Consider the following 19,890-nt stretch of genomic DNA (forward strand, 5'->3'; position numbering starts at 1 on the left):
CTATGAATGGAGCTGTGGGAAATGGGGGGATACGAGGGCTGTGGGGGTGTTGGGGGGATCTGATAAGAGAGAACTAGAGAATGTGAGGTATATAAGTGAAATGGGGAATATGAAGCATGTGAGGGACATCAGGTGAATGTGAGGGGTGTTAGGGAAATGGGGAGATATGGTAAGTGTTGGAGAATGGGGGTATGATGGATAAGAGGGAAATATGAGGATATAAGGGGTTCTAGACAAATGGAAATATGAAGGGTGTGTTGAAATTGGGGGGATTTGAGGAGTGTGGAAGAAATGGGGGAATGAGTGGTGTGGGGAAACGGAGGAATGTGAGAGGTGTGAGGAAATGGGGGAATATGACAATTGTGGAGCAAATGAGAGAATTATGAGGGTTTGGTGGAAGTGAAGGATGTATAAGTGGTGTGAAGGAAATGGGAGATATGAGGGTGTAGGGGTGTAGCTGGAGTTTTCTCCAGTCCTGCCTGGCCCACGGTCAGGACAAATCTCATGACGCACCTGCCTCTGCCTACTGAGTGCTGGAATTACGCGCAGTCTTGGCTGTTCTAGAACTCTCTCTGTAGACCAGGCTGGCCTGGAACTCGGAGATCTGCCTGCCTCTGCCTCCCGAGTGCTGGGATTAAAAGGCGTGCACCACCACACCCAGCTCAAATTTTGACTTAAAATCTAGGCTCCCGGCCAATCCAAGCAGACTAGGACAAGTGATGAAGGAATCAAAGGCTGTGTAACAGAGAGGCCGAGGGAATCTCCGGGAGGCCGTACACACTTGTGGCGAAGAGTCCACAGAAAAGGCATGGCGAAAAGATGCGAGTAAGCCTCCTAATAAAAGACAAAGGTTTCTATTTTCTTGAAACTAGAGAGAAGGGAGAGGGACGGATTATGGAGCCGCCTTGGGTGTGATGAACGACTGGATATTGCTATTAGGGCCATGGAGAGGGATTAGGAATCAACAGTGTAGCCTGGGAATGGGAAAAGCGGCGAGTTCTCTTTGGAAACGGTAGGGGTCGCCTATGAGCAGCAAGGAAAGCCAGTGTGTGCTGCCTGGAGAATTGCGGCTCCAGCTTGGGAGAAGCAGGCTGGCTGTCAAGCTTCATTCAAAGTCTCGGGGTTTCGAGGGGGTATCCCCGATTCTTCCCCTCATTTTCATTGTTCCGGGATCTGTCCAGAAGCACCCCTCCTCCTCTGTCGCAGACAGTCCAGTTAGAGCTTCCGGAGACCTAACTGAGGAGGGGTGGTGATGATGGACAGATTCAACCATAACTCTTAGGGTGCTCTCGGGGGCCCAGCTTTGGGGTCATGGAGCCTCGCCTTGCAGCCTATCAGCCCTCACTCCGAGCGCCCTTGGGCTCTGCTGGGATGCCCGGGTTCCTTCTTCCCCTTATCTCCCTTTCATTCCCTCGCCTGGGCTCAGGGTCTCCCAGTCACGGGGTTGCAGAGAGCTGTTTCCCTGTTCTCTGGGTGCCCAGCACGGAGGCCGGCCCTGTCGTTTTCATCTGGAAAGGGTTGTGCTGTGTCCTGTCCCAAGGGAAACGTTGTCAGAGGACCACCTTGTCCCCAGTCCAGTGCCCGCGCTCCAAGGCTGGTGCAGCTGGAACCTGGGCGGCCGGCACACGTGCAGCGGGGTCTGCGCAGGGGCGTTCCTGCGCGTTGATCCCTGCTAGGCGCAGGGCTGTCGACGCTGCGCTAGTGGCTCTTGCATTCCCTGTCCCTGCAGCGGTCGCGTAGGTCGGGGAAGCCAGACCCGGGTGCTGGGGAAACCAAGCAGGGGAGGAGCCCGAGAGGGAGGGGTGGGAGAGGGCGCAGCCCCGCCCCCGCCCCGCCCCCAGTGGCCGGAGTCCGGGCTTCAGCCCGGCGCGCCGTAGCCTGCGAGCCCGCGAGCCTGCTAGCTGCAGCGGTGGCGGCAGCGGCGGCGGCTTCCCCTTTGCACAGTCCAGGCGTCCCGGCCCGCGCGGCCCGCTGACCCTGGGGCCCGCGCCCCACGGGGCAGGGATGCATCATGGCCACGCTGGCTTGTCGCGTGCAGTTCTTGGACGACACCGATCCTTTCAACAGTACCAACTTCCCAGAGCCCAGCCGGCCACCGCTGTTCACATTCCGCGAGGACCTGGCTCTGGGCACCCAGCTGGCCGGGGTCCATCGGCTGCTGCGGGCACCGCACAAGGTAAGATCCGGCGGGGTGAGTGGGGAGCTGGGGACGCAACCCTTGCAGCCGTGCCTGTCAGGGTGGGGGCGCTGCAGACGGGCTGGATTGGCAGAGGCCCCGGGGACACGCGCCCAAGGGCAGATACTACTGAGGGTTAGGCAGAGGGGCCGGGGGCACCCAGAGGCTGGCGCATGACTCTCTCTGGCTGGCGGGAAGGACAGCTCCATGTCCTAGCCCAGATCTTTGGACGAGCGGGGCCCAGCAGGTGCCATACGGGCCGGAGGCGGGATGCATTGGGATCTCCGTGGCCTCTCCGTTAGCTCGGCCTGGTGGGCGGGGTGCAGCTCGGACGCCGGGGCGATCGGCCCTCGTACCCTGCCTGGCCCCGAGCCGGGCACGGAAAGAGCTCCGGGAGCCGCGGGACTCTGTTCCCTGGAAGAGAGCGCCGAGTGATGTCGGGGACAGAAGCTCTGTTGGGCCTCCCTGGCACTGCGGGCGGCTGGGCGACCCTCGCGACAAAGCACGCTTTCCGGGAACACCTCCCCCTCCTCCCTCTGGGAAGGGGCGCGCACTGCGATAGTGTTCACGCTATCCCGGTTTTCTTCCGAAGAGCAGGTGGCCTCAGGAACCTTGGAGCAGCAGCCCCTGTGGGAGGAAGGGCGGGGGCGCGGGCAAGAGGCTCACAATGCCTCGGCCCAGGAGCCCCAAATGAGTGTCCCCTGGGAAGAATGGCGTCTCAGTCCACCCGTTAGAGTTTTCTTTTCTTTTCATGTCTTTTCTTTCTTTTTTAACCCTTTGAAGGAGGCCAGGCGACTTGCAAAGTGATTGTAAAGAGCCAGGCATTGAAAGCTAATCATTTAGCTCTCCGGGAAAGCCCTTCCTCCTACTTACACAGATGGACTGCACCTTGAAAGGTTTACTTCCTTGCTGTATTTTCTGCTTAGGTCCACATCAAAGTTTAGAGATAATTAATTCTGCGAAGATCAACATGGACAAACATTTGGGAGTGAGAACCCTTCGTTCCGAGAGCAAAAGTGATTTTGGAAAATCTTTTAGCTTTCTGTTAGATGCCCACTTGTTTTGAAAGTGAAGGAGGCGGCTGTATGGAAACCTGAGGGGTTTGGGAGTGATATCCTCCTGCTCTGAATTGCTCATAGCCCCCTCCATCCCACCTAACTAGTAACCGCCTCCTCCCCCCCTTTTTATTGAATGAGGAGTGGGGCAGATCTCTCTCATTCCTTCTGGTACCGGGTGCCTGTAGTCACAGTCATTGGATTCTTTCAGACCACAGAGCGCCATACCTTGGGAGACACAAGGCTTCTCAGAGTCACTTCAGCAAGTCCTTGTCCCTTCTCCATCAGCGGATTCTGTGAGAAGTGTTCACAGTGTCTCCCACTTCATGGTTATTCCATTCATCATGGTCTCAGATTACAGTGATCTTTTGTTGAAGCCACAGAAGCCTCATAATTGTGGCCTTGTGACCTTGAAGTGGTTTCCTTGGATCTCAAACCCTATATACATGGGTTGACCTTTCAGGCTCCCAACTCAAGTATGTTTTCTGTTTCCATAGTCTCAATCCAGTATTCCTGGTGGGGCAGGAAATCCTGATGCTCCCCCCTTGCCCCTCCTGGGCCCCCACCAGAAGCCACAGCCCAGCAGTCTCACTGTTTCCCTGAACTTTCTCAGGTGCCTTTTGTGAAACAAACCTAAGAAGAGATTTCAGAGAAAACTTTAACCACCCAACATCAGTCTTGTCACCTGCTTTTACGCACTGTAAGTGTCTGCACTTAGGAACAGTGCAGGCAGCTGGCTGTTACCCGTAGTTCCTTCAAGCAGAATTCAGGGCATTTGTGTTTAAGGACACATGCATATCTTTTTTTTTTTTTTTTTTTTTTTTTCTTTTTTTCTGGTTTTTCGAGACAGGGTTTCTCTGTAGCTTTGGAGCCTGTCCTGGAACTCATTTTGTAGATCAGGCTGGCCTCGAACTCACAGAGATCCACCTGCCTCTGCCTCCTGAGTGCTGGGATTACAGGCGTGCGCTACTACTGCCTGGCTTACATGCATATCTTTAAGATGCTAGTTTCCAGCAATTAAAAGAAAATGTGGTGGTGGTGGGGGGGATAGTCTGCCCTATCCCAAGCTAGCCTTGAACTTGCTGTGTACCTGAGGGGGTACCCTTGAAGGTTTGGTCCTGCCTGTGCCTCCCAAGTGCTGGGGTTACGGCTATGCACCACCACAACCACATCATGTGGTGCTGGGCTTCGTGTGTGCTAGGTGGGCACTCTGAGACCTGAACTGGGATCTCCAGCCCCTCCAGTAGGTAATCTTAAAGTTGGATGACCCACCTCTGACAGAAAGCGAGTCAGCTTGGAGTACTCAGGCTGTGGGCGGTGCTCCACTGGAGACTTAGTGCCCGTTCTCAACACCACACAGCTTCATGGAATGGGGCTTTTATTATCTCTGGTTTAGAGGCAAAGAAACAGAGGTAGAGAGCAATTATGTACCTGATTTCTCTGCCGGGAGTAGGGAGCTGAGAGCCTCACTAAGCCTGTGTGACTGGACACCTCTCTACCCCGCTGAGCAGCTGTGTGGATGAGGACAGAGCTATATACTTCCTCGGCCTTCTCATCCGTTACCTTGGGAAGTTCACCTAACATAGCCATCTTTGTGTGCCAGGCACTTTTTGGCCTGACAGCAGGTGATGTTACAAGTATAAGTGCTATAAGAAATTCCTGGCCTGGTAGAGTTCTTAGTCTACTAAGTAACTAAAAATTACAATTGTGGGCACAAGGTGGACACCATCTGGGCTTCTGTGTGAACTGAACACCCAGGCCTCCCCTGATCTACTGATTCAGAACATGTATCTTACCAGGGTGCTTGGTTAATTCCAGTACCAATTACCACCTGAGTGCACAGGTTACGGGTGAGCACATCAGGCAGTCAGTACGTGTGGTTCTTATTATCTTCTCTCTCTTGATAACTTCCTGAAGGTGACGCCCTGGTGGCCCCTTCCTCTTTGTTGCACCTAGAAGCTAAGTAGTGCTAAGACAGGGCGTGCCCCACGTTGATTGACAGGTGTTAGTTTTAGAACACAAATCCACCCGTATTATTGCCCTAATGAATTTCCACCTTAATCCTCTTAAGGGACACATCTGTTTGCTACATTACATTGAGATTTTTCAAAGATGAGGTCATTAGTAAACTTGGCAAGTGGGTTGGTTATGCCTCAGCATCTTAGGCCAACGCTGTTTAAGAATATTCTGTGAATGGCTACGAGTCTAAGCAGGGTTGAATCTAGCCCACTGTCATTAGCTCACTTGGTTGGAACCTTGCTATTGAGATCGGGATCATGGGATTGAACCCTTTATGGGTCAGCTGGCTTTGCTTCATGCATGGCTACAGCCCATGTCTATAACCCAGCCAGACATTTAGCAGGTGTTCTCCTGGCTCCTTGGGAGTATATGAGTTGGAACAGAATGACAGCAGATTGGGGGTGGGTGGGTGGGGTAGGGTTCCTATGGAATGAGCTTGTGTTGGAGACTGTCCTATAGACCTCCATGTCAAATTTCACTTATCACTTATCGCTGTCCCCAGCCACTGGGGCAGGTGGACAGACAAGGAAATGCCAGTGAACACAGAAAGAAACTGAGGTATAGGTAGGTTAAGCAGGTTGCCTAAGGCCATGCCGCTCTCAGTGAGGGAGCTGGGATTTAAGGTCAAGTCTTTTTTACTCTGAAGCCTGTAGCCAACTGTGTCCCATTATTAGAAAACTAGCGGAGCACGTGCTGCTGCTCCCCACGGGGGCGGGCCGGGCCGGGGCGGGGCTGCCTGCCTGCCTGCTGCAGGGCTGTGACTTACAGGGCTCTGCTGGTGAGCCCTCCCGCGGTTGATGCTCTGTGGGCCTGTGCCTTTTGTCCTTGGAGTCCAACCTGGGTCCCTCAGCAAAACAACAGGCCTGCCTTCACCCTCCCCCACGGGACCGTGAAATGTTAGTTCTTACTGGTGGCAGCTTTAAACTGATTAACATGCCAGGTCAACTCGGGAACGCCCTTCCCCCACCCTCTTTTCTTTTCTGAGGGCCCTCTCCAGTGAGGAAACTTCCCAACCCCGTGGGACTTTGCTTCCTTCAGACAGAGGCTGCTGCTGCTCCTGGTGGGCTCCACACTCCGTCTTCCTCCGACTTCTGTGGCTGGCGGAGCGACAACCTGTTTGACAACAACCTCTACTTCTTGGTCCCGTTTGCAGGGTTGGGTTTGACACTCATACTTTTTTGGTTGAGAAGAGGGCTAGGAGAGTGAAGTGAGAAAGAATGAGCGAGGCATAGCAAGTTATGGCAAAACGTTATGCTTCACCACCGGAATGCCATCAGCCAAAGCCCAATTGGGGGATGTTGCAGTTTCTCCATCAAACACATTGTGAAGAAAAAGAAAAGACTAGAAAGAAACGAATTGAAAAGAAGCTTGAGAGATATATTCACCAAGTATGAGGCGCTAATTGAAGGCTGGGTCAAACAACACATTGTAAATATAAGTATTTGAGATTGATGGGGAAATCAAAGGTGACTGGCTAATTGGTAGTGCACATGATTAACTTTTAAAATTACATATTTATTTACTTATTTTGTGTGGGTGTATACCTATGTGCGAGCATGTGCCGTGGAATGTGTGTGTGGAGGCCAGAGGTCATCTTTCAAGAGTTGGTTTTCTCCTTCAGCTCAGGTTGGCAGTATTGGCAGGAGGCATCTTTCCCAGCCCCACATGACTAATTTTAAAGTGAGATAAAACTATGCTGCTCTTTTGAAATAAGATTTTTTTGTCATTCAGAGATGACTGGAACTTGCTTCAGGGTGATCTGAGATAGAGAGTCAGGTAGGCGGGTCAGTGTCCAGATAGGACCAGGTAGACTGTGGACTGTGGTTAAACTGGACTATGGGGTGTGGAGAAGGGTCTGATAGTGTCTTTTATACTTCTGCATACTGGATTTTTTTTTTTTTTTTAAGTAAAGAGATGATCCCTCTGGGGTCAGAGCTCTGTCATTAAGTCTTAAAAGTTCCCTGAACAAGGCCACTATGGCTAAGTGAAGTTTTTGTCTTGCCACATTTATGTCTCACTATGTAGCCCTAGCTGGCCTTGAACGCATAGTCTTCACATGCCTCTGCTGATGCTGAGATTTCTATGCCATCATGCCTAACCCCCAAAGATGTTTTTTCTTTCCACTCGGTCGTAGTTACCCTAGGATTTTAGAAAGGTATCATTTTTGTTTGTGTTCAGAGTGTCTTTCCAGGCTCAGTTGATCACCGTGTCGATGTCGATGTCAACAGGTTCCTGTTCTGTCTCCTGCTGGCTTGGTAAAGGAAATAAATGCTCAGGGAGGGATACACCTGGACTCTAGTCTAGGCACCTGCATTGTAACACTAAGTAAGATGTGGGTACAGCTGAAATAAATGACACCTCATATAAAGGCAACCAGTTTCCCACTGCTGTTGAAGCCTCCTGGCCACACTGGAGCTTCATTTCCAGTGAGCAACCCTGCCACTTCATTTTGGCTCCAAAGAGCATCTTGGGGTGTAACAAATGGCAGGGGTATTTTAACAAGTGCAAAAGGAAGTTTGTGTATGTTGGCATTTCTACTATTACCTTCAACTCCTTTTTTTATGGGCGGACTAAAACATTTGTGGGCTAACTATCAAAGAGGGGCTAAGATGGATCCTGTGGAAGGAAAAACAACAGCAATCAATTACCAACCAGAAAGAATACATTCTGAGAAGTTTCAGAATTTTAGAGACTGTAACAAATGGGATTTACATCGGATCTGTTTACAAAGTGGGGCTCCTCCCTGCCTCTGGTTTAACCTATGTGGGCCTTCCTGTTCTCCCTGTCTCAGTGCTGGGGTGGCAAGTGTGCCCCACTATGCAAGGCATCCACAACTTAGTTCTGTAACTTAGAAATTAAAATGTTAGACTCCAAGGGGGGAATGTTTAAGGACTGATGTCAGGAAAACAGCTTAAACTTTTTGAACAAATTGAAAAAAGAGAAAGAGAACATTGGGGCCTCAGTGAGGAGCAGTTACCCTAGGTTTGTCAGAAAGGAAGCAAATTAATTTCTCAAATTCCTCATCAAATACTTTTTTTTCCCTTCATTCTTTGAACAGATAACCAAGAAGGAAGCTTCCCTAGTGTTCATAGGGTTCCTCTGCTTCACCATACTCCAATATTTTCTGAAGATGGGAATGAGAGAGTGGGGTGTTAAACAAAATGTTATAGGATAAGCCCACAGTGTTTTAAATGACTTGTTTAATTAAAAAATTGTGTGTGTGTATGTGTGTATGTGCACGCGAGCATGCACGTGTGTGTTGTGTGTGTGTGTGTGTGTGTGTGTGTGTGTGTGTGTGTGTGTATGCCACGTATATGGTGTATGTGGAGACCTGTGGCAGTCAGAAGATGTCATCTTACATCTTATCTCCTAGAGCTGGAATTAGAGATGGCTGTGAGCCATGTAGGTGCTGGGAACTGAACTCAGGAAAAGCAAGCATTCTCAACCACTGGGCCATCTCTCTGGCCCCACCAAGGCATCTTCCAGTGGTTGAACAGATGCAAAGGGGTTTATAGCAAATAATTGATGGGTGTATTAGATACTTTTATTGCTGTTGTGACTAAATAAAAAAAAAGACAACTTATGGGAGGAAAAGGTGGTTTTGGCTTATGGTCCAGGCTTTATAGTCTATCATGGTAAAGGAGGTGTGGTAGCAGACAGCCCCTATCTGCTGGTAGTGGAAGGATGTTCAGAGAGGGGAACAGGAATGCTCAGCCGTCCTTCTCCATTTTCTCTTCTTTCCGTGTAGTCCAGGATTCTTCTACCCATGGAAAGCAGCTGCCCACATCCAGGGTGGGGCTTTCTTAGTTAATCTTCTTGGGGATGCTCACCCTCCCAGAGGTTGCTCTGTACAGCAGAGCCCTAGACATCTTTTAATCCAATCAAGTTAGCTCTCTAACTTTACTTTCAAATGGTCCTGACTAGAGCGAATAAATTTAAAGCAGGTGGGACTCCCTGAGAGGTGTGTTCCTAGAGGACAGAATAAGGAGGACTGTCCTTCTGACCTCACTAGCTGTGGTTTTGAGGGAGGGAGTTTATCCCCACTGCACTGGAATCACCTATGCACTTGTTCTGACTGTGACTTGAGGTCATCTTTTCCAGTCCTGAGTTTGTTACAAGGGTGAGTCCAGTGTCAGTGGGAACAACCCATGACTCATACACAAGAGCGTTCAGTAGCGTTGACTTTGAGACAACGGACCCAATTTCTTTCTTCTCTCCTATTTCTTCACTGTTTGAAATGAAAGCCAAATTTAATATAACTAATAGTACTACACCCAGAAGAGTCCAGCTTTCATCCCTTGTGAACAGTGACAGACTTCTCTGAGGGAGTCATCACTGCATGGATATTGTAGGGAAACCAAATTGGGGGTGTGATGGTTAATTTAGATTGTAAAATTGATTGGATTACGAAACACCTGAGGGACTAGTGAATCATACTAGTGAGGGCATTTCCAGAGAGAATTAACTGTCAGGGGATGCGGGGAACATTGTCCATGGCGGGGTCTTGGACTGGACTGGATAGACAGAGACATCGAGTTGAGAACCAGCATCGTGTCTCTCTGTTTCCTGGTCTGCCGAGATGAGAGTCAGCAGTCTTAGACTGCTGCTACACCAATGATCCTGCCCTGCTATTCCTATTACCACGGACACAAGTCAACTCTTTCCCTTTTCGCACACAAGCTTGGGGCAAGTTAAACAGTTCAAGTTCACAGCTATGATAGAACTTTAAAAACAAACCTCAGCTCATCAGGCCTCTTTCTTTAAATAAATAAAAAAGCAACAGCAACAAAACTCTTACTGTGTCTGTTGAAGAGTCTGGAACATTCTTCCTTCAGAAAGGGCAAGTACAGGTAGCTCTCCTCTGTAGCTGTGAATCTGAACTGTGTTTGTGAACTCTGGGTGATGTTTTTGGAGGGAGATTACACTGGCCATGTTAGATTCTTGAGAGAAGAGTCAAGGGAAGATTCATCCCTTCTACAACAGACAAGATAGAGACTGAGCATGTCTAGGTTTGGAGACAAGAGCAAATTACGCTGAAGAAATGCCAACCACTGTTCTTGTCACCTGAGGGGACTGTTCCTAACACTTCCACATCTCGCCATAACTTGAACACGAAGTCCAAGAATATATCTGAGCATGCTTTAAGTCATCAAATGTTTTTAGTCACAAACTCTTTAATGACAGCATGGTAACCCAGTCTGTTCCTGGACCATGAGCCATGCATGTAACGACGGCTTCTCATCCACGAGGGAAAGCACTCCACTTCCTGTAATGTTTAACTTGCCCCAAACTCATGCATGCATGAATGAACCATTGGATATTTAGGTAGCTGACAATAAAGAAGTAACAGGTAATTCTATAATACATTTACTTATAGGAAAAAAACAACCAAATCTTTGTGCTTGAATCTGTTTAATTCCTTAATTAAATTCCTAGAAGTTTAACTGCTGAGTTGAAAGGTCAAGACCTCATCCTCAAGGGAAGAAATTTCTTTGGTGTGAACAATGGAGGTGGTTGGAAAAGTGGTCTCTAAGCCAGGGTAGAGGTGGTAGAGACAGGCAAGCTCCGGAGCCCAGGGCCAGATGACTGTTGTGTTACCTCTGAGAGGTACAGAGATGACAACAGAAGCCTGAATAAATGATATGTATGTACCCCACTGCTCCCCCTACTCAAAGGGCACCATTGTGCCAGGTGGTCTTCTCAGCTGTGTACTGAACACTCTCGGTCAAGGAGACTAGTTCTCACTGTCTCCCAGTAAGGTTCAAAGCCTAGCACAAAGACACACACCTGAACTCTCCCTTAGAGTGCCTAGGACCCAATAAGTAATTGGCTCTAGTAAATATTTTTAGTATTTGAAAGAATGATATTAAGTGGGAACAATTATATATGTAAAATGGTTGTACCCATGGTAGGTCTGTGATCTTCAAGAGCTTATGTTTTCAGATCTGTGTCAGATCTCTAATCTACCAACATGATTACTGCATGTTATACCATCTGTCTACTAACATGATTACTGCATGTTATACTGTCTATCTACCATCATGATTATTGCATGTTATACCATCTATCAACATGATTACTACATGTTATACCATCTATCTACCAACACAATTACTACAGGTTATACCATCTATCTACCATCATGATTATTACATGTTATACCATATGTCTACCAACATGATTACTACATGCATGTTATATCATCTGTCTACCAACATGATTACTTTGTTATACCATCTATCTACTGTCAAGATTATTACATGTTATACTGTGTATCAACATGATTACTACATGTTATACCATCTGTCTACCAACATGATTACTGCATGTTATACCGTCTGTCTACCAACATGATTACTACATGTTATACCATCTGTCTACCAACATGATTACTGCATGTTATACCATCTCAAACTGAAGGTGAGTGTGGCAGAACCCACTGCTCTGTTGTTTTTGCCATTCTCCACACAGGATCTATGCCAAGTCCTCAGACAAGAAAGTCTAACTTACACAGAAGGGTCAGATTGGCAAGGTGAAGTCATGTGATCCTGTAGGTATCATTTTCTGTTGTATTTGGGTTGGTGTTCTCACCACCATAGAGAACAACTCAGCACTGTTGTGTCTCACCAGAACTCCACTGTCTATGAATATAGAATGACACAGCCAAATGGCTTCAGGAGCCATGGGACATTCTGGGGTGTGCCATTTTCAGTGACAGCGTGATAATCCGTGCGTGCATCATGACGATGAAACTGCCCAATGTCTCCCCTCGTTCACTCCCAGACACACGTGCGATGAATTTGTATGAGGACACTCGGGAGGCTGCCTGCAGACTGCTTTAGGCCCGCCTGGGTCAGGAGTTCTATGATGGAGGAGGACATCAGGCTAGACTTGAAGCCTATTGTCCAAAATAGAGAAGCACCACTTTCTTTCTTTTTAAAATTTTCCTTTATTCTTCTCTCATACAATACATCCTGACCACAGCTTCCCCTCTCTCCACTCCTCCCAGTATCCCCCAGATTCACTCCCTCCCTCCACCCCCAGTCTTCCTCCAGAAAAGAGCAGGCCTCTTAGGGACATTAACTGAACATGGGACAAGATACAATAAGACCAGGCACAAACCCTCACATCAAGACTGGAAGAGGTGACCTAGTAGGAGGAGAAGGATCCCAGAAGCAGGCAAGAGTCAGAGACACCCCCAATGTCAAGAGCCCCCCCCCCCCAAACACCAAGCTCAACATATATGCAGAGGACCTAGCACAGACCTGTGCAGGTCTCGGGATTGCCCCATGAGCCCAGCTTAGTTGATCTTGCTGGTCGGCAGCACCACTTCTTAATTCAGGTCATTATCATTGCTTTGGTCCCAACCACAGAGGAGTCATACTGCTGCCTATGCTGAGTGTTAGGAAGGGAGAGGGCTGCTATGTGCTTGTGTAAGGGACAAGGGACCCCTAAGGCCATTGTGGCTGCAGCAACCACACTTAGTGGGTTTGCGAAGGCAAGAGTTGTGGCCGTGGAGCCTAACTATTCTTTCGATATCTGTATATTTTAGTATTTTATTTATTTATTTATTTTGTTTGTTTGCTTGTTGAGATGGGGGTCTCATGTGGCTAAGACTGGCTTTGAACTCACTATGTAGCCAAAGATGGCATTAAACTTTTGGTCCCCCTGCCTCCACTTCGTAAGTACTTGGATTACAGGCGTGTGCCCCTATGCCCAGTCCTCACACTGGATATTCTTACTTTTGTCAGCCACGGAGGTGCTGGGTAGGAGTTTGTTACCAGTGGTAGCAGTCATTTTGAGGGGACTGATGTTGGATGCTTTCCTTCTTTGTTAGATCTTAGCAGCAAGCTGCAGACATACTCAGGCTGACTTCGGAGAGCAGCTTCTGTAAACCTTCCAGAACACAGCAGTACCTGGGTGGGTGCTCTGTGGGCAGCCAGGGCCTGTAGTTTGGATAGCTTGGCCAGTCTTCCTGTGCATTCTCCAAGCTTACCCACATGTGTCAAGGAGTGGGAGAGGAGAGCCATTGGGCAGTCCTCTCCAGAACAATAGAGATGTAAGTGGTTTTCTTTGTTTTTTCTTTTTCTTTCTTTCTTTTTTTTTCATTCCCAGAACTGGGTGCATTTTTGTGGACAGTGACTCACCACTGAATATGCCAGTAATAGAACCATGGCATGTCTGCAGAGTTTATAAGGCACTGGGACATGGATTAGCCTGGCTGGTCTCTAGACAACCCTTGAAAGGGAGCAACATGGTGCATTTAGGCCCCCATTACAGAGATAAGAGACCTGCAGTTCAGTAACATTTGTGACAGATGCATGCAAACAGCCTCTCACAGGAAACAGCCTTTCACAGGAAATGGCCCCTTACAGGAAACATCCCCTTATAGGAAACAATAGCTTCTCATAGGAAATGGCCCCTCACAGGAAACAGCCTCTCACAGAAATGGTCCATTATGGGGTACAATGTCTCACAGGAAACAGCCTTTCATAAGAAACAGCCTCTCACAGAAAACAGCCTTTCATAGGAAATGGCCCCACACAGAAAACAGCCTCTCACAGGAAATAGCCTCTCGTAGGAAATGGTCCTTCACAGATATGGCCATTTATGGGGAACAGTGTCTCAAAGGAAACAACCCATAGAGGAAATGACCTCTTACAAGGCAGTGAAATTTGAACTTGGTGTATTGTGTTCTTTATGTCTCTGAGATGAGAGAGCCCCATCACAGTCTGTCAGAGATAAGGGTAAGGAAATTGACACCCAGGGAAGTGTGCAGAGGGAAGACAATGGGAGACACATTGAAGTTGAGTTTACTAATGTTATGTGCCGTGAGTTAGTGATGTTTTTTTCCCACAGGCTGTAGGCTGTGTTGAAGATGGAAGCTTCCCTCTGTTGTCAACACTACGGACCTTAGGAGTGTGAAATCCCCCATTCCTTAGGAGTTTTTTTTTTTTTGTTTTTTTTGTTTTTTGGTATGGAGATAAGTCACTAGCATAATAAAAAGTGAAGTCCTGACTGAGGGAGAAGACAGGCCATTGGGGCTACAGCACTGTCAGACTTGAGAAAAACCCGTGTGGACTGCCTAGTCCAGAAAGTCTCTGGGAATGAGGGTGAGGTTTGAGTGTGGAAAAGGAGAATGGTTGGTGCTCTTTGTAGGTGATACAGTGCAGGTAAGGCCTGGGAGTCAGGATCGGGTCTGATGGCTACAGGGAAATGAAGACAGCTCACGTGGAGGGGGGTGACCCACCTCACTGGGTGGTAAGAAAAATTTGAGGATTTGAATGGAGAGCTGCGGCGATTGTCAACACAAAAAGATTTCAAATGTTACTTTCACTCTATCCAGTAGACACACAGTGAAAAAGGGAAGGGAGGAGAAAACCAGCAAGATGGGGAGACATTCTTACAGAGAACAAGTGAAGGAAAGAGAAGAGGGGAAGATGGATGGATAGACAGTCACTGAAAGACCACAGGCCAAGGAAACATGAAAAGAGGGAAGGACACAGGGTCATGCCTTGGGCATGTACAGGAAAGGCAGAAACTCTTGCTGCCCGTGGGCTGGGCCCCTTTTTTTTCCTGGTAGGTTGACCATTTAGATATTAGCTAGTGAGGACCCTTTTCTGGGGTTTTCTTTCTTTTTTCCCCTCAAAGATGGTTATGGTTATTGGCCTGGTGTCAGAGTCTCAGGAGAGCAGCAAAGAGCGGCCTAGAAGGCTAGTAAAATGATGGCGGTTCCTTTGCATTTGAGAGCATTACCTCCCTTGCAAGGCTGTTGAACAGAAAAATTGGAACAGGATCTCACCTGTTCATTGTATGTCACATATTTATGTGTCTTTCAGTCCCAGCTGTGGGGGCCTCTGCAGGCTGTGCCCATTCCCCTGAATGTTATCCTGTGTCCACAACTGTCCCAGCACATCTGTTCTCCCTACCCACCTCTGTTTCCACTGTACTCTGTTTCCATCACAGGTCCTGCCTATGAATGCAGAGATGAAGTGCTTTCAGGCGCAGCCCCACCCCACATGCCCCTTTATCTGTCCTCCCATGCCGTGCCCTCCTTCTCTTCTCGTGAAGAATCCACCCCATCTGCTGTCCTTACTCCTCTATGGGATCCTTTCTCTAACATCTGTATGGCCTACAGCCTCATTGATCCAGACAAGTCCTACTCCTCAGCCCTGGGTCCAGTCTTCTATCTTTCTTCTATCTTCGGTCTCCCTCTCATGGCCCTTCTTGTTCCATCCCAGCTCCCGTACTCATTGCAATGTGTTTTCTCTTGCTAACGTACTTGCCTTTCAACTTCATAGATACTTCTCTGTCTTGACCTTAGTGTCTTAGTAATACTTGCCAATTTTGGTCAGTGCCATCTATTTCTTTTTTATCTTTCTGCTCCTCATGTTCTTTGAATGCTGCCTTCCAGGACACCCCTTCTCTGTACAGTCTACTCCTTTCTGGGAGGCTTCAAGGACTTTCTGATGACCCTGGAGTTCATATCTCTGGTCAACTTCTCTTTCTGGGTCTGAAAACCAATACCTAGGTGTTCCTCAGGTGACTCCTCTTAGACCGCAGATGTTGAACACACAGCATGTCTAAATCAGGCCTTTCTTTCCTGTGCCCTCTCTGTGAAGAGCATAACCAGCAAGTTGTCCAGTCCAAGAATCTCCCTCTGGTTCCACCTCTGTCTGTCCTCACATTCTGTTGCTCCAGCTGTATCTTGGGATCCTCCTCCTCTCTCTATTGCATGTGGAGCTGTACCCATGTAGAAAAAGATCACTGTTTATTAGGCAACTAAAAGACGAGATACTAATTGAGAAAATATTAAATTGTGGTAGGATTGCTCAAACTATATGGGTACCCATATTTGTTCTGCTGTGGATCCAAGTCAATGGAAAATGTCACACCTCCAGAAAATTGTTTTTATTATCTCCCACTACTTCCTTGTGTTAGGAATTTGGGAGGTGCTCACTGGTGTACTGACTCAGGGTCTCTCTCAGGGGTTTGCATTCAAGAAGTGCTTGGCCTGGGTTTCTCTCAGGGTTTTTTATCCATTGCCCTGGTGCTGTGCCTGAGATGTGAATAGCTGGCAGTCCCTGTCTCTGTGGTCTCCCTACTGGGTCTCCCTAGCATGGTGGCTTCTAGGAGCTGGACTTCTTACACAGCAGTTTGAGGTCCCAAAGATAGCCAGAGCCAGAGGAGTGCCAGAATGCTGTGTCATTTATTTCTTAATGCCAATCATTAGATGTACATCACTAAGGTTGGCTCTCATTCAAGGACAGGGAATGAGATATCACTGTTTCACAGGAAGAATGCTGAAGAATTAGTGAACTTAAACCATGCATGCACTGTGAAATTCAGTTGAAATTTGGTGTATAGCTCTGTGAGTTTTAATGTATCAGAGGCCTTTGTAACTGACAAGATCTGAGGCATTTCCAGAAGGTGTGTTCATTTGTGGTCATGTATTCTTATTGTCATATCCCTAGTGGCCACTCATCTCTCCTGAGAGTTTTTCAGAACTCCATGTGAGTAGAGTCATTCTGTATGTGATCTTTTGAAACTGGTTTCTTCACAATAAATTGTTGGGTGTAATAACAATCCATTCCTTTTTTAATCAACAAGTCCATATATGATCCTACCATAGTCTGTGCATCCATTTGCTCATTGAAGATTTTTTTTATATTGTATGGAGATTTTGTATGAACACAATTTTTCATTTTTTCTATGGTAAATACTTAGACAAAGTATTATTTGGGCTCTCTTTGTAGATAGGAGAAATTGTTAACTGGGTCTTTGGACTTCACAGGCTAAGTACCTTTTGGAACTCTGCCTAGAAATCACTGTTCAGAGCTGCTTGACTCTTTTTTTTTTCATTAAATTTTCTGAGACCCAGATGTGGATGAATCACAAGATAAAGTTCTGGTGTCTCTGTGTAGCTTTGTCTTCTTGAGCTACAGCATTACCCAACACTTGCTGTGTGCACTCATCCCAAAGCTCTACAGAGGGACAATGGCCATGACTGAGCTTTGAGGAGTACCATTTCTCAAATCCCAGAGAGTGCATGGATCCTCAGAATTTTATCAGTCATCAAAATACTGTTACCCCTCCATAGTGCAGGTGTTGTATACAGTCAACTGTGGATCCAGAATGTTAGAAAAAGAATCACCTCTGTGCTATACTGAGCAGTTGCTGATTTGTGGCCATTCCCTCAACAATGCAGCATAATGACTATTTATAGACCATTTATGTTGTAGTGTATGCATTATGGAGATGACTTCCAGTGTATGAAAGGATGCTTACATGATTTGTATGCAAACACTATGCTGTGTATGTAAGAGACTCTGGTGTCTGTTGTGGGGTTCCTGGAGCCAGCCTCCCACGCCCTGACACTGAGGGACCAAGTTGTCATTAAACAAAGCATCTAGAACACTGGAGATTTTTAGATTGTGCATCAGGGTGAAATGAGAAGCTAATGTGGGCATGTGGCCTGCTGGATGTGGCTCTTGGCCTCCTTCCTTGGCCTCTCAAGGTTCTGAATCTGCCACTCATGAGCAGACTCTACCTCCACAGGTCATCCTCACCCTAAGCCTTTTGGCTCTCTTGTTTGCACAGTGTGCAGACACTTGAACCTGTTTCTTTATGGGTGGAAGTGAGGGGCTTTAGCGGAGGAGACTCGGGGGCTCAGCTGAATCTTGAGAGCCTGGCTTGACTGACAATTTTGAATTTATAACATTAGAGTTTGTAAACAGCCCTCTAGTTAAAGGCCACATTTCACATCAACCATGGGGGACGACTTAGATAAAACCCAGAACCTCTGTGCTCAAATGCCCAATCCATCTCATGGGTTCCTCTGGTAGCCTGGGAATACATGCAAATCCCCTGATCCTCCCACCTTGGCGTCCCAGCAGGTCCCAGGAATGCTTTCTGCTCAATCTGGCTAACTTGTGTTCCATCATGATAGCCCAGACTTTGGAAAGTGTGATTGGGAGTCCTAATTGAGTGCCCCTGCCTCTCTCTGGGAGCCTCCTGTTCCATCCTCCTCCCATGAGTGACAGGAGGAGTCCGGAAGTGGCAGCCATTTTCCCACCACTGCTGCTTCTGCCTGCATCTCTTTGGCCCAGCCATCCAGAGTAAGGTCTCTGCTAATCCCGGGGAAGTAGTACAAAGGGGAGGGAAGGGCTGGCCCCAGGCCTGAGGTTCCTTTGTGTCTCAGGGCTCTGGTGTCTTTAAGCTTGTTTGGTTCCTCCACACTCTCAGAGAGCCATTTCTCTCATTAAGTAATCAAAGCAAAACAGCAAAACCAACTTCCTCGGCTTGCCTGGTACCTGCGGAAGCATGTGCTGGGCTCATTAAGTGGACAGATACAGCGCTGTAATGTCTGAACAGTTTAAACTTCATTATTCAGTACAGTATTTATCTGGGGGCGAGAGTTTGCCTGTTAGAGGACCCTGTGAGGGGTCAAGGGCCAGGGGATCTGACTAGGCTCACAGAGCCACAGTTGAGCTCTAGGATGGGTCCCAGGTAGAAGGCACACCCGGGGCTTCTTTGTAGCTGACTCTGTGGGGCTAAAAGTCTCTCTGACAGGGTCATGAAGTTGTGTGTATACATCACAAGGCATGTGTTGGTCACACTCAAGTGTCTTTTAGTGTTTGGAGTCTCTGATCAGAGCCCAGAGTAATAAGTGACTTGGAACTGAAACTGCCAAGACCAAGCCCTCCGGCCTACTCTGGCATCTTGTCATTCCATGGGCCTGTTTCTTCTAGGGTCTGTGCTTTGTTTTTTTAGGCTAGCATCCTGGTTGGAGAGCGGTAGCTGGTGGTGTGGCTCCCACCGAGCACATGCCATGCTCCTAACCTGTCGGAGTTCTGGAGAAACAACAGTGAACAGAGCAGGCAGGGATCCTGACCTTAGGGGCTTCTTCTGATCTAGGGGCAGAGATGCAGTGGCCAGAGAACCAGGGTATGGATATGAGGAGCAACTATGCAATCATCAAAGAGAGGGGCTGTGTCTTACCTGTTGTGGACTCTCCCACTGGCCAGATGTGTATCCATAGGGCATGTGTGAGCCCTCAACACTTCCTGCTGCTAGAGCACCCAGAAGATGATTCAAAGCCAGTGGCAAAGCCACTTGCCTCCAGGATACTGTATCTTTTATTTTTATCTTATTTTTAATATATTTATTTGTTAAAATTTTTTCATTTTACATACCAACCCCATTCCCCCCCTCCCCCCCCACCTCCTTACCTCCCTCCCTCTCTACCCCCATCCACTCCTCAGAGTGGGTAAGGCCTCCCATGGTAGTCAACAAAGTCTGGCATACCAAGCTGAAGGAGAGCTAGCCCCTCCCCATTGTAGGATACTGTGTCTTGATGGCACTTGAGAATGAGTTTGTCAGCTCTCTATATGTGAGTCCATATGTTTTGTGGATGGAGCTCACTGTGTGTAGGTTCCTCCTATTCTCTGTCTTGCTGACAACCTGGGTATTAGGCTATTGTGGTAGATGATGGGGTCTTCTAGAGTGGTGATGGGGATTTGGTGGAGGGGAGGTTGTAAGCAGGTACCAAGGTCCTGAGGTCAGGCTTGAAGGATAGTAGAGTTCGGTAGCTTGGGCCTTGACATCAAAAGGGCAACCAGGTTGGGGTGGAGGTGGCCT

The 19,890-nt window shown here is 47.9% G+C and overlaps 1 protein-coding gene across 4 annotated transcripts in view; it reads left to right on the top strand.

Moving 5' to 3' along the window:
• Positions 1–1,687: 1,687 nt before the first annotated feature.
• Positions 1,688–19,890, top strand: part of Fhod3 (formin homology 2 domain containing 3) — a 429,128-nt gene continuing 410,925 nt past the window's right edge. Inside the window, exon 1 of one of the 4 annotated variants that reach the window (XM_036204945.1) lies at positions 1,688–2,176. In XM_036204945.1, the coding sequence (XP_036060838.1) occupies positions 2,012–2,176 (165 nt within the window). In that variant the 5' untranslated portion in view covers positions 1,688–2,011. The remainder of the gene's footprint in view (positions 2,177–19,890) is intronic. The other 3 variants (XM_036204946.1, XM_036204947.1, XM_036204949.1) reach the window with 3 other exon arrangements.

Source organism: Onychomys torridus, chromosome 13 (genome assembly GCF_903995425.1).
Source record: "Onychomys torridus chromosome 13, mOncTor1.1, whole genome shotgun sequence".
Classification (NCBI taxonomy): domain Eukaryota; kingdom Metazoa; phylum Chordata; class Mammalia; order Rodentia; family Cricetidae; genus Onychomys; species Onychomys torridus.